Source organism: Lobosporangium transversale (genome assembly GCF_002105155.1).
Source record: "Lobosporangium transversale strain NRRL 3116 chromosome Unknown BCR41scaffold_3, whole genome shotgun sequence".
NCBI classification, from domain to species: domain Eukaryota; kingdom Fungi; phylum Mortierellomycota; class Mortierellomycetes; order Mortierellales; family Mortierellaceae; genus Lobosporangium; species Lobosporangium transversale.
Genome location: NW_019028981.1, coordinates 702,650 through 717,500, shown reverse-complemented (window position 1 = coordinate 717,500; position 14,851 = coordinate 702,650). Strand labels below are relative to the sequence as shown.

Below are 14,851 nucleotides of genomic sequence, written 5' to 3'. Positions count from 1 at the left end.
CATGCGCTACAGCATTTTTATTGTCATAGGAGGGACTTTTATGCTATGCCCTTTTTTCTTCCTCTTACGTATATATGTACATTTTCTGCATTGTAGCTGCAGATCTGAAAGGTTATTCATTATCTTTTTTTTTTTTTTTTTTTTTTTTCTTGGCGTAGAAACAGCCACAAGACAGTGTCGATTACAGAAAAAGGTATTAATAATTAGCCATGATCATATCAGAAGAGAGCTGCGGATCATTTCCTTGCACGCTTGCTCATTGTTTATTTTCAAATCAACAAAAGGGTAATCAGCCAATGGCATTGCCGCTCCAGAACAAGCACCAGAGCACCAGAGAAGGATAATTATATATATTTATATAAACTGCTATCCAGGGTCATCGGAGTAATCGGGTGTAAAAATAATAATAAAAAACTTGTTAGTCATAGCACGTCCTAACTTTACACAAATATTCAAATTGTACATTTAACTTCATGGGCACAGCAGGTCACATGTTGCAGAACAAGTCCCATTGACATGAAATAATATTCAAACTAAAAGACGCACTATGACTGATCTTTTCATGGCTTTCTTTCCCCTACATGAACATGTAAACTATCCACCCTTTCTTTTTTTTTTTTAGAAAAAAAAAAAAAGCCAATTGATGCTCACGAATATACACGTTTTCAAATCGTTACTATAACCCCTAACAGTTCTGCGCTCGTAAGCGTATGGCATGTAGCTTTAGAGCACAAGACATTGGCCAGCATGACCTTTTTGAGCCATACTTTCCCGCCTTGCTTTGTTAATGCACATATTTCAGTTTGGCTTTTTTAACATACCAAAATGCCCTAGTGGTAGCAAATCAGGGGAGGTAAACTTCTGCATAAAAAAAAACAACAAAGACTTTATTTTTTATTTATTTATAAGCGGTTGACATTGCCTAGATCCTGATTAGCTTCCTTGACGCGCTCGGACATGGTCTTTTCACCTTCACGGACCCAGACACGGGGGTCATAGAATTTCTTATTGGGTTTGTTAGGGCCCTCGGGGTTTCCGACCTGAGCCTGAAGGTAGCCCTATTTAGAAAAGAAGGGAAGGGAAAAAGGAAAGAGAGAGTGTGCGTGGATGCGTATGTATGAGCATAGATAAGCATATAAAATGTATTGTCTTTCCAGACTTGGCTTGGTCTCGTGGCCTGGAAAAAAAAAAAAAGCGGCTTTGCTTACCTTCTTGGCCTCATAAAAGTCTCTGATACCTTTCCAGTATGCCCATTGAGTGTCTATAAAGATAGGATCAGAAATAAGTAGAGGAATTAACGAAATTAATCTTTTAAATTAGAGTTTGGGGTCAAACACGATAAGATAAAGGAGACGCGTGCTCTCGTCTATCTTTCTTGACTCTTTGGGTTGCTTTGTCGCCCATCGATCTGATCTGATCTATCCTTTTCTTCATTTATGTCACCAACAATATTTATATGATAACATATACATTTAAATGATAACAGAAGGGTAAAAACATAAAGTAATCGAGTTCGTTTTTTGACTGTCGTTTTTCTCAAACTCTGTTTCGCAGAGCGTTTCATGATCAAATTGCACAAGCAGTAATATCTTATCGTAAAAGTAAAAAAAAAAAAAAAAAAAAAAAAAAAAAAAGATAAGAACCCACCCGTATCAACGTTCATCTTGACAACACCAAACTTGACTGCAGTCTTGATTTCTTGCTCGGTCGAGCCCGAGCCTCCATGGAAGACAAACCAAACGGGCTTATCAGTTTCCAGCTTAAGCTGTTCCTTCACATATGCCTGATGCTTGCCAAGGAGCTCAGGATGAAGCTTTACGTTGCCGGGACTATAAACCCCATGGACGTTACCAAAGCCTGCAGCGATTGAGAACAAGTCTGTGATCTTTGAGAAGGCATTGTAGATTTCAAGGATATCCTCAGGTTGAGTGTAGAGCGCAGCATTATCGACATCAGAGTTATCAACGCCGTCCTCCTCACCCCCAGTGATGCCAATCTCCATCTCAAGGTGACAGTTGATCTTGGCCATCCTTTCAAGGTATTTAACACAGGTTGCAATGTTTTCCTCTTTGCTCTCCTCAGAAAGATCGAGCATGTGGGATGAGAAGAGAGGCTCGCCATGCTTTGCAAAGTACTCCTCGTCAGCAGCCAACATGCCGTCGAACCAAGGAAGGAGCTTCTTGGCACAATGATCAGAGTGCAAAATCACGGGGACACCATAGGCCTTTGCGACATGGCGGACATGATGAGCTCCAGCAATGGCTCCAAGGATTGAAGCCTTCTCGTCCTTGTTCGAGATACCCTTCCCGGCAAAGTAAGCGGCACCGCCGTTGGAAAACTGGATGATGAGAGGGGACTTTGAATCACGAGCAGCCTCTAATATAAAATGTCATGTAGTTTTTGTGTAAAATATCACGTCAACAACAAAACACAAACAGAGTGACATTCACCCTTTTTTTTTAACATTAAATATAATATAATGAGCTGGTCATACCGAGAGCAGCATTAACAGTCGAGGAAGAAGTGCAATTGATGGCAGGGATGGCAAACCCGTGCTCGGAAGCATAGGCAAATACTTTGCGGACATCAGAACCAGTGATAACACCAGCAGGAACAATATCAAGAAGACCCATTGTGAATATTTAAAGGAGTATGGAACAAGGGTGAAGCGATTAGTATGGAGTAGTAGTAAAAATAAGGCATAAAAAAAAAAAAAAAAAAAAAAAAAAGAGAGAAGAGAAAAGAAAGTATGAATAAATAGCCATTAAAAAATGGGCGTGGTGCTGCAAGAACAGTGACTTTCCTTTTTTTTTGGTCGATCAAAGAATTAACATCCTGACTTGCAGATTGCAGATCAAACTGGGATAACACCTTTCATTAGAAACAAATGTTGTTTGGATAAAAGACAGTGGTCATCACGCTTCTTAGGGTCTACTGAGGTGCTTTTTTCTTTTTTCAGATAAAGATAGCCCGCTACCGCTCTTATGCCCTTATACTTCAGTTCGCATTTTGGCACTTGTAATATCATTCCTCTTACCAGGTATATGATTTAATTTCCAGTTACGGCGGCATCCTCTCCTTCGAATGTTAATGCTCTTATTCAGCTTTGATATCCGGGACGTTATGCAGTTCAGATCTAATGTAGATACATCCACCCATGCATCTATGCTACATCCTAAATACTACAATGCCATATGCAGTCATATGTTATACTATCTGCCCGAGTCATGGAGTTAAAGTCTGGTGAAGGATGGCATATACACCCCTTAATCAGTCTGATCAAAACATTGTAAACAGTACAAGCCCCCTCTCTGTCTTTGACATTTGTGTTGACTTCCTAGTTTCTAGTTTCCTAGTCTCCTAGTCCTTGCTTGAAATAAAAGTGGCATTCTCAAGCAACCCGATTATTTATTGTTCATTGTTCAGTCGTCATCCACCATCATCACGCCTTTGTTTTCATCAGGAAAGTCAAAGGACTAAAGACGATACGGACCGGGAATCATAACCAGGACTCTATTTTAACATTTCTCAATTCGGAAAAGAAAAGGAAAAAAAGGCCAAAAAAAAATGCTACGTTCCATCTCAAAGGCTCACGTCGGTATCGCCAAGTCCGCCTCAGCTTCGGTTCAGAAGCAGGCCGTCCGCACATTGATGACCTCTTATCCCTCAACAGACAGAGCTCGTTCATCCGCATTGGGCGCTATCCGTAGCTCTGGCAGTTCCAAAGACATGTTGGATGTTTCTAACCTCGAGGAGTTTCAGTTTGACGATAATACTACCGTATGTTTTTTTTTTTTTTTTTTTTTTTTTTTTCCTCCTCTTTCTCGTTGAATGTTGGGGTGCGGAGGAGTTTCTCTTTTTAATTTTTTGTTAATTAAGCTGGGAATCTTGTATGATGGCGATAATGGTTTTTAGACTGGTTACAATGTATTGGAGGCTCAACGCGAGGTCAGACAATACCTCCGCATTACGAAGTACGAGCTACCCAAGCTCAAGGGTAGGTGATTCTATTCTTATTCTTTTTTCTTTTTTCTTTTTAATAATATAAAAAAAGAAAAAAAGAAAAAGACGTGGACAGCATCTAATTTTTTTTTTTTTAATTTTCCCTCGCAGCTTTTGTGAAGCCATTTCAGCCTCCTTCAAAGACACAGATCCTTCGTTTCCGTGCAACGACTTATATTGGTGAGCCCAGTCATCCAGCAGCACCCAAGGTGGTCATGACAGTTGATGTGAATTCATTACCTTTGACCAACCCAGAACGACATAAATTCTTACTCTTGGTCGGACCACGGTATGATCCGGTGAAGAAACAGGTCAAGATGAGTTGTGAAAAATTTCAGGATCGATCTCAAAACTTTAAATGGCTGAGTGATACCATGGACAAACTGATCAACGAAGCAAAGAAGGATCCAGAATCAGTGAGTGATGTCCCCTTGGATCTGAGATATGCTGCCAAGAATCTCAAGCCAAAGCTTCGTTTCCCCAAGGAATGGAACCGTCCCGCTGCAAAGAATACTGCTATCACAACCACAACCACTACACCAACGACCGTTGCTGTTGTTAACTCTACTGCCGCCACCGCCCCCACTACAACAACCTCTGCCACTGCATGAAAACTACACAAATAATGTTTTTTTCTTTATTATTTTTTTTTTAACCGATCATTTTTTACCTGAATAAATATATAGCCGACATTATAGCCGACATTATAGACGACACTTTATATTCTTGCCATTATTATTATATTTACTACGTGCACTGAATTACTGCTGTCGTTTATTATTATTAAAAAGGGTTTTTATTTATTTATTTATTTATTTACAAGATACCCTGGATTAGTTCTTTTGAAAACAAGAATTCTAATTAAATGAAAAATGAATCACTTTCCGCGCAAGTATTGCATGTCATATTTGGTGGACTTTATCCGCGAGTCTAAGCCTCGAAGATGGCTGGTATCCATCTCGGCTTTGACAATATGATGTCCTGGAATCATAATCTGGCCTACGAACCGCCTCTCTAAAGAATATATAAAAAGAAAAAGAAAAACAGTATTAATACATGAAATACAATGCACAAGTATGCAAATATTATTTCATTCCCTGAGGATTATCCACGCAAGCTTTTTTTTCTTTCTTTCTTTCTTTCCTCTCACTCACCTTCTTCTTCTTTATTTTTCAAAATGCCTGATCTTGGTGGTGGCACTTGTGGTGGATAAGGATGTTGATTTGAAGTTGACGCCTGTTTATTAGGTTCGTTTACTCTGGCTGTCGTTGCTGTCGTTGTAGCAGCGATTGCATTGGCAATAGCGTCTGTGATGGCCTTCTTATCTTGTGTGGCGACAGATAATGAAGATGAGGTTGTTGTCGTTGCTAGGGAGGGATTCAAATAAGCTGGTCGTGACTCATATGCAGAAGCAAGAATGATGTTTTTGGAATGATCAATACACATGAACTGTCCCTCAAACAATCGTCCATCTGTGATCTGAATCCTCGTGCTCCGATTCAATAGCGATCGCAATAACGCTACCTGAGGTGGATCTTCTAAAAAGTCTGTGTCTACATCCATTATGAAAGATTGTACTCTTGTAAACGATGTCTATTTTCCTCGCCAATGAATTATATGAAATATCATGGAGCCAAATTATATTTAATACAAGATCATCACGAGTGGTCAATGATCAGCCACCAAATCAATTCAAATCATCACTTTCGCATATTAAGAAAAATATACATTTTTACATATGAATTACTTGACAGCATTCTTCAAAGACAGCAGGTTTTTTTCATTTTCTTTTTAATTGTCTATAGTATACACGGGAAAGAGCGCTATTTGTTCAAACAGAAAAGACTACAATGAAATAAAAATACAAGGACGATTTTTTTTTTTTTTTTTTTTTTTTGTTGTGTGTATGTTAACGAAAAGAGGAAATGGGGCATTTAAAAAAAATAAAAAACGCGGTTTTTTTTCCGATGAATGAATAACAAGAATATATATATATATAACATTTTTCTCAGCTCAGCTCAGCTCAACTCAGCACATCGCTCGGCTAAGTTTATAACCATGTCCGGAAACCATGTTGTCACTTTGGTTCACATAGCCACTGCTGACAAGCTGCTGCCGACTCATCACTACTGGTGCAGGTACAGATGGCAAATGTACAAGATGGGATTTGGGTGCAACAGCAACAGCCGTGCCAGTAGCAACCGTGTCGGAGGATTCGTTCATACTATCGGGACCACTGTCGGGTGATGGGTACTGATCTTGGTTGTTGCGGATGGGGATCTTGTACATGGGCATGACCTCACCCTCCTCCAAGCATGGCTGGTTAGGAAGGGATGGGCGTCTCTTGAATTGATCGTGAGGCGGTACAACGACCCGGATTTCCGCTCTATCCTCTCGACTGGCAGAAGCACGCTTATTAGAGCTAGGCTGGTTAACGGGCACTGTTTGAGGGATGTAGCTGCTACTGGGCGAAGGAACAAGGTTGGTCTTGGGAGCAGGCACAGACGAGGTGTAGCGACTGCCATGGGAGCGTGCATGTGCATCAAGTGTAGATGTGGTACCGGAAGGGATGGTCGTGCCCTTGGCTGATACGGAGGATGAGGTGGCCTGCTGCAACTCCAAGAAGTCCTGGAGACTCGAGGCCAAGTCGGCCTCTGTGATACGCAGATCGAAATCCAGGAGCGAGAGTAACTGCTTCTCCATCAGATTGACCTCTCCGACAGAGAAGACGGCCGAATGTGCAGACCAGTGCTTGTTCTTTGGAGATTGATCATTGAGGTATTTTGCTGCCACGATGAGGGTAGCAAGGAAGACACGATGGCATGTGCAATGCATACCTAAGATGAGATCACCAACGAATAGGAGGAGAGAGAAAGAAAGACCAATAAAGGATCAGTTCATACAGTTCATACAGTTCATCTAAATTAAATTGGAGTTTGAAAATTCGGATAGAAAGGAAATAGTGACGCCCAAAGTCTCTTTTGACGATGATGATTTGGAAATAAATGGTGTCACAAGGAAAGAAGAGTGAATAAACAATGAGCGCATTCGCGAAACTTTAAAATGTGCTTTTGTAGAAGGATGTCGTGGGTGCTGAAAAAGCGGGCTTTGTGGATTTTGTTTGAGAGGGGTCCCCTGTTTGACTTTGATGTTTTAGTCCAAAAGCGTTTCTGCGCTGCTGCTCTCAACCTGCTTTCTTACTGGTTTGTTGATTTGTTTTGACGCCCTTTCATCCATGGTGATCCCCAAAAATGTCAACTCTTTAATGTGATTAACAAAATAGTCTTAATGGTACAATTCAACAACGGTCTGATTGTGTTAATCGTTGCAATAGAAAACGTGTTTGTCTATTTGTTCTCACCGGTGAAGTTGCATAATTTCAAGAGAATGGGACAGATAGTATTTTCTTTTCCCCTCCTTTACCGACCAAGGAAATAACACATACCCGATCGAGATCGGTGACCAGATCGCTATTCATATTCATATTATCTTTTGTAACTCTTTGTCCACGCTATTCATGATAGTAAAATAAATGGAGGGATCAAACACCCTCCCACATACGCAGCACACAATGGTTTTTTTCTCTCTCTCCCTCTCTCTCTCTTAGTGCGGACTAATAAATAATAATAATAATAATAATAATAATTAAAGAGCTCTCTCTCTATGACGATCAATAATCTCTTCATTAAAAGAGACATCAACACGTTCACCCATGAAATTTAAGAGCACAGATCACCAAGGGATACACAAACACAAATGTTTTTCTTTTTGTATAAATCTCATTGCTCTCTTGTTCCCTTGTTTTGTTTTTTGTTTTTTGATGTCAAATCGATGTAATGACTAAACTTTAAAAAAAGGGATCTTACCTTTTGCGGCGACGGGGAGCTTGTATTTGAGACGTTCGAGGTAGACAAGCGTGGGCAATAATGTGGAAGCTTGGACGTTCGAATTGATGACAAGCAGACGAATAAAGTCTTTGAGGGGTGGGACGATGACCATGGAGGATTCAGTTTGACCGCTGTTCATCCTTGCACGGCTAGCTGGGGTGTTTGGGGGAGAAGGCAAGGTGTACGAGTCGATGACTGGTGGCGGACTACATTCGATGACTGTGCTGGCGTAGTTTGCAATATAATCTGTGGGGGGTTGGTTTAGTCAAGGAGAATAAGAAAAAATAAAATAAAGGGGAAGAGAAGATGTAGGGATAGGATAGGATAGGATAGGATAGGACAGGTTTGTCAGTCAAGTGCATTGTCCATTTCAGTTATTTTTCAGAGACTGCGGCAGTAAAGGGAGGTAGATGAACGTTCAACGGTTTTTGTTCTCGTGCATGAGTTTGTTTTGTGTATGTGCGACGGTGTGTTGACTCTGCAGATGAGAAACATGTTCCAACCAGTCGTCAACATTGCTTTTTTTTTTTTCTTTTTTCTTTCTTTTTTTTTTTTTTTTTTTTTTTGCAGGATAGCAAAAATAAAATAAAACGCTGCATGAACAAAACAATATAATACAATAAGGACGTCTATTATTATTGTCATTATTGCTCTTGTTGGTGCTGGTGCACGATTAGACTGTGGTTGTTGTGGTTGTAATCATCATGGTCATAACAACAATTAATAAAAAAAAAGCCGGGGATTGAGCCGGATGCAGAAGGGTGTTGATAAATGAATGCAAAGAAGGAATAAAAAAAGGTGGGAGAAAAAGTACTCACCAATCATCTGCTGAGTCACTGGAGTGCGAAACAGCTTTTCCAAGCTCCTGTTGGAATAGGTCTTTGTCTCTGCGAGAGAAGGCATAGTAATATTGATATTTTGGATGTAGAAAAAGACGTCAAAAGGAAAGAGAAAGGACTACGTGTGGAGGAAATAAAGGTGAAGCAAGGAATAGAATATTGTTTTGTTTTTGTTGTTGTTGTTGATTGTTGTTGTTGATAATGATTATAATGTTGATGAAGATACGATACGATGGCTTTGTATTATGTCGAGTAAAGGTTAAAAGGAATAAAGCAAGGAAAAGAAAGAAAGAAAAAAGAAAGGAAGGAGACCAGCGCAATGGGTTTTGTAATGAGTTGTAATGAAAAAGAAAAGAAAAGAAAAAAAAAATGTGATCGGAAAGAATTAAAATTCTAGACGGGACCGCACGGCTGAACTGTATTTTGTGCTGTTGTGCGCCGTTAGTGTGAAAAAGGTTTTTTTGTTGTTGTTTGGGCTTTGATCGTGGTTGAAGGAGGGGTGTAATAGTGAGTAATGATGGAGTTGATGCTTAAATGTGGTAGTAGAATAGTTCGTTGATAAAGACGAACAAAAACGAATTGCTACAACTATAAAAGAAATAGAAAAAGTAAAACTACAACAAAAAAGGAAGGAGTAAATGAAAAGAATCACAACTGAAAAAGGATAATGATATGAACGGTTCTTTGTGGAATCAGATGGGATCTGTTCTGGCGACAAGGTCTCAAAGGAGGTAGGGGGGGAAACAAAGATCTGATTCTATTCTGACCAAAAGGATGGATGTCTTGCTTTGGAAATGAATAAAAACAAAAACAAAAATAAAACGAAACAAAAAGAAAAAAAGTCTGAGGACCTAGGGGAATGAAGACGAGGAGGAAAGGAATAAAAAGACGAACAAATGAAGGAACAAAAAAAAAGAGTTCGAGGCAAACAAAAAGAAGTATGAACCAAAACAAGAAAGATGAATTGATTGAAGGCTGAGAGGAAAGAAGTATTATAAGAAGAAAAGGATTATGATGAAGACGGATAAAGAGTTGATAAAGAGAAGGAGAAGGAGGAGGTGTGGATGTGTGGGGTTGAGTTGCAACCAGTATTTATATGGCGAGGGTTGACCAGAATGAGAATGAGGAGAGAAGAAAAAAAAATTATATCATCGCTGTTTAACTTTGAATACAATCTCGTTTTAAGTATATAAATGGTATTCAATTTAATTGAATACTCATTTGTTTATTTATTTATTTATTATGAGTATGCATTATAGTTATATAGTTATATATTCTCATCTTTATAAACGCATTAAATTATTTAATATACACTTGCTTCTTTGCCTTTGCCATGCCATTGCCATTACCATTGCTGCTGCTATTGTTATAGTAACCTTCTTATTCTTATTCTTATTCTTATTATTCTTATTATTATTATTATTATTATTATTATTATTATTATTATTATTATTATTATTATTATTATTATTATTATTATTATTATTATTATTATTATTATTATTATTATTATTATTATTATTATCACTATCATTATCACTATTATTATTACTTTTAATATTAAATAAACAAACAATAACAAAAAGATCCTTTATGAACTGAATCAGTCAGACAATCAAAAGTGGATCCCAATTATATCCGCAATATCATCTCTCTCTATCTGAGCCATCCCATCCTGGCCACTACCCTTTACAGAGGCTGGCAACCAACTTGTTAACTGATCCAAAGCACAATCGATAGCATTTATATCTAACATTACTAGAAACGAACACATCTGTGGTCCTTTTATATATATATATTTTTTATTTTTATGGATTTGTTTGATTGCTATCGTAGAAAACAAAAGAAGAGGCAGACAACTCTTTTTATATCTTTCAAGGTGCACATTCAGCATTCCTAATGTCTATATTTCGAAAATATATAAATAAATAAAAATAATATAATATAATCATTTTTTAAAAAAAATAAATATCTCTTTGCTTTTTGCTTAGACATCTGTGTGCTTAACCAGTAACAACACCAGGTATATATCAGGATTGATGTCTGCAATACTTCCTATCCACATCTTTGTTATCCTTATCTCCGCCTCATCCTCAACATTCAATATACTCAATACGTTCGATTATGGATTGCACCAGATATCCACGAACAAGCAGATTTACCTAATAGACCAACGATTAGACTTGATGCCGAGACCATGACGACAGACAAAGTACTTAGTCTGATTCAAATAGGATGCAGCTCATTCACTCATTCTTACATCGATTGCCTCCTCTTTTCGCTAATGCTGCAGCACCAATAAAAAACCGAGATGCTAAACCTCTTTAAACTGTACTATGCGATGCAATGTTTAGATCGTCAATATGCTTGCAGATGTTCTGATCTGCATTGCATTACATTATATTCCCCACCCAATAAATAAAATAGATCAAGGCCAGAAGAACAGAAAAAAAAAAAAAATTAAACAAATAAGTGTAGAGTATTCAGGTTGCAACCCTTAAACCCTTTCATTTGTACCGAATCGCGCCTTATGACCCCAAATGCAATGCAATACGACCTGTTCTTTCTATGCCGTCGGAGCGCTTCAAAGCATTCAACAGAACATGTCAGACAGCCAAAAGAGAAATACATGTCTATCTATCTATCTATCTATCTATCTATCTATCTATCTATTAGATATTAGTATTATGGTCTTGAGGATTCACATTTGCTAAAAAAAACCTCATGATTTTTTTTTTCTTTTACTTTGGTTGTCGGATTAGACGCTATTTGCCAGCAAGGAGTCAAGTGCCCTTTTTCTGAATCTCTCCCCTCTTTCTCTTCCTTTTGCTGTCCAAATGCACAAACTTTTTCTTTATCTGGTTGGTTAGCCATAATGCTGGTTGCTCGGCTTGAGTAAATAAAATAAAAAAAAAGAAATGGCCGCCATCTCTGCTCGGATCTCTACTGGGTACCCCAACCTTCAGTACCCCTCCCCTTTTTGTCTCCAACCAGATTGTGTACGTAGAAAAGCATAAATGCAAGGGAAACCTAATAGAAGAAGAAAATAAATAAATAAATAAATAAAAAATAAAGCATTTGTTTTTAGTTGAATATACAATAATTGGGGCGAAGGACGGTATAGACGCGGGCAGCTTTTCTCCTCGGGATGGTCTCATCAAAAAGAGGGGGCCAATGCGGCACCGTACAAAGGGCATTTCCTTCCATCATGGCGAGACATCTTTTTTTTTTTTTTTTTTTTTTTCTCTATCTCTCCTTTTCCTTTTTTTGTAGCTAGACAATGTAGGCAGAACAGAGACAAAAACAAACACGTATCCAACCCCGCCTCGTCAAAACGGCCTGACCAGCCTTATCGTGGACTGATGGGCGTTGTCGCATTAATGCACGAGACCTGAAAGGAGAGAAAGGGAGAGAAGGAGGGGGTGAAAGCTAGGAAGAAGAGCGGGGAGAACGAGGACAAGTCAGGAAACGAGGGAGAGATGTACAAATTAATCGTCCACCAGGTGCATCCTGTCAGGGACCTCTTGTGGATAGATGAGTTCCCTTTTATTGAGGAATGGAATGATAGGTCGTAGGAATAAAAAATTTTATATACTAAGGCCTCTTTTCCGTTTGTCCTGCAAACTACAGGCCAAAAAGCAAAAAAGGAAAAAAAAATTGACTGAATCCAATGATGTATTCATATGCAATATGATGTTCATCATGATTCATAGTTTTCTAAATGATAGTGCGGTTCTATCTTCAAGTAGTGATTCTCACCCCAATTTAATTTTAATAGACATCGAGGGCCAACAGCCTCAAAATGGACACGCGATTTTCAGCATTTACTCCATTTTACTTTTTACTTTTAACAGAACTCGGGCGATCCGCGTCTTTTGCTGACAGTGCGCGATTTTTTTCTTTTCTTTAGTAATGTCTAACAATGTCAATGCACCCGTACTCCAAAGAAAAAAAAAAAAAAAAAAAAAAGACGCTAAAAAGATAGGAGTAGGAAGGATGCACATGCATACGCAATGTTATGGTTATATTTTCTATCGAATGTCTGTCAACGTTTTTTCTTCTTTTGTGCTTTTATATTGAATATTCCAAACGTTGAATGATAGAGAGAAGGGTGGTGGTATTCGACATCATCCTTTTCTCACGCCAGCTCCTCTCTTATTCTAGCATATGTTCTATAGGATTGTTTGTCATTGGCGAATAAGCATGGAGGATTCTTTCATGACTTTTTTCTTCATCCATGCTTCTTCACCCAATATCTTCAAGGACCCCGCGTTTTTATTTATTTTTTTTATATTTTATATTTTTTTGCTTCTCTGTTTCCCGTATCGGAGGAAAAGTTAAGGCCTCGAGAAAGATATCAATCATTGTCGCATTAGCATCAAGCAGAACCATTATACAAAACAACATGTCTATTAGGGCTAAGCAATTAAGGGAACGAGAATAAACAGTAAAGAAAAAGGACACGAGAATTCAAGAAAGACCCCAAGGGGCTTTTTCCTTTTGCTTTCAAGGCCTGCCCAACTGTCAAATGACTGATTACATGGATGATATAAGAGGGGAGAAAGGGAGAGAGAGGGGGAGGAAGGGCAAGGGACAGCCATATTGGAGGATTTGGAGGCCATCTTTCAATGTAAAGCGCCGAAAGAAGGGTGAAACGAATAAAAAAAAGAAAAAAGGATATGCCACATCTTTGAATCCAAGAAAGTTCGTGTCATGTCATTCTTTTCTCCTCCCTTTTTTTTCCTTCTTTCCCCTTTAATTCATGTTTAATCTGTACCTATCGTCTGGTAAAAAGCCTCTCCTCTCTTCTCCCCTCTTTTCCACGCTTCATCGCGTGCTTTGCTTGAAAGCCGTTCATTTTGGGATAGTAACCAAATCGACAAAGCGCTGTGCTCCTCTTCATGACTAAAGAGCGAAATGTAGTCTTGCATTTCATTTTTTACTTTTGTCCCTTGCTAGTCTAGCCTACAAGCTCACAAGCCTCATAGGAGAAATGAACCAAATGGGCAAAGTAGCGAAAAAATAGATCGAAACTCGTGTGTATCGCATGCTGTAGTATACTTGTGTACCAAAAGAGCTCGTAACCACTAATAAATATCATTCCCCAAGTCCTATATCGTTAAATATTAGTCAGAGGAGGAGGAACACGAAAGAGGGATCAAAGAAAAGCGACGCGAGCATAAAGGAAACGTTGATCGATTTCTTTAAGATTAAACTCTTGACCTATTCTATAATAGGGAGATATATTACCTAGCCTAGTTTTTTCGAGGCTTATTAATCAACTAATCAACCAGTCAATCCCCTCCCCTTGAACTTCTATGTAATCAATGTCATCAGCGTCATCGTCGTCATCCTTTTTTTTTTTTTTGTTCTCTTAGTTGATGTAAAATATACAATAGAGATATATAATATATATATATATATATATATAATATATCGCGCTTCATTTTCATGTGTGAGGGTTGGATGAATAAATTTAAGGTTTGAGGGCAACATGCATGGCCTGTGCACCATCAACATCCCAATGTTGCACAAAAATATATCGATTTTTTTTTTTTCTCCTTTCGCTTTATTCTTCTTTCCTTATTTTTGCACATGTGCCACAATGTATATCTGAGTACTTGAAATAAAGAGACAGCAGACTGTTGTGGATATGTATGGAAGGCGCATGAAATGTTCTTTTTTTTTTATGTACTTATCCTGGAGATCAATTTTTTTTTGAAATAACAAGGCTTTGCCAAGTAAACATGATCAAACAAAGAACGCCCTCAATTTGATTCTTTCTTTTTTTTTGTGCAACATTGATTGGTTCTTTTTATGTTCTTGATGCATGTGTGCATGATCAAGCCTAAGATGTACTCTTAAATAACAAAGTGTTATGTACATAATACTATAACTAATAAAGGGAATAGCAAGCCATTTTATCACTGTTCTTCGATACCACCTACTATAAAATCCACTACTATAGTATCTTTGTGGCCCAGACCTTCAAGGGACCTAAACAAAAGGAAAAAAAAAACCAAAAAAAAAAATCTTCTGAGCAACATCATTGTTTCACTTGTCTCTTGAACGCTTGTCCTTATCATGTAACCAGCGTAGACCACTCCACTAAATAGAGGCTGT

General features: G+C 38.3%; 4 protein-coding genes across 4 annotated transcripts; 1 reads left to right on the top strand and 3 right to left on the bottom strand.

Moving 5' to 3' along the window:
• Nucleotides 1-624: 624 nt before the first annotated feature.
• On the bottom strand, nucleotides 625-2,686 carry BCR41DRAFT_317466 (fructose-bisphosphate aldolase, class II). Its single transcript, XM_022021281.1, has 4 exons — nucleotides 2,495-2,686; nucleotides 1,648-2,376; nucleotides 1,209-1,261; nucleotides 625-1,058 (listed from the first exon to the last, which is right to left on the bottom strand). The coding sequence occupies exons 1-4, from the start codon at nucleotides 2,631-2,633 to the stop codon at nucleotides 903-905; spliced, it is 1,077 nt and encodes a 358-aa protein (XP_021885481.1). The 5' UTR covers nucleotides 2,634-2,686; the 3' UTR covers nucleotides 625-902.
• A 1,043-nt stretch (nucleotides 2,687-3,729) lies between these two features.
• BCR41DRAFT_299781 (mitochondrial ribosomal subunit protein-domain-containing protein) lies at nucleotides 3,730-4,613 on the top strand (the record flags this gene model as incomplete). The annotated part of the gene is made up of 3 exons (XM_022020536.1): nucleotides 3,730-3,780; nucleotides 3,916-3,997; nucleotides 4,114-4,613. The coding sequence occupies 3 exons, from the start codon at nucleotides 3,730-3,732 to the stop codon at nucleotides 4,611-4,613; spliced, it is 633 nt and encodes a 210-aa protein (XP_021885480.1).
• Nucleotides 4,614-4,800: 187 nt separating this feature from the next.
• On the bottom strand, nucleotides 4,801-5,626 carry BCR41DRAFT_383498 (hypothetical protein). Its single transcript, XM_022027473.1, has 2 exons — nucleotides 5,157-5,626; nucleotides 4,801-5,016 (listed from the first exon to the last, which is right to left on the bottom strand). The coding sequence occupies exons 1-2, from the start codon at nucleotides 5,563-5,565 to the stop codon at nucleotides 4,880-4,882; spliced, it is 546 nt and encodes a 181-aa protein (XP_021885479.1). The 5' UTR covers nucleotides 5,566-5,626; the 3' UTR covers nucleotides 4,801-4,879.
• A 273-nt stretch (nucleotides 5,627-5,899) lies between these two features.
• Nucleotides 5,900-6,839, bottom strand: BCR41DRAFT_345879 (hypothetical protein; the record flags this gene model as incomplete). The annotated part of the gene is made up of 1 exon (XM_022022797.1): nucleotides 5,900-6,839. A coding segment is annotated over one exon (809 nt), but the record flags the coding sequence as incomplete, so codon positions are not given.
• Between the last annotated feature and the right edge of the window lie 8,012 nt (nucleotides 6,840-14,851).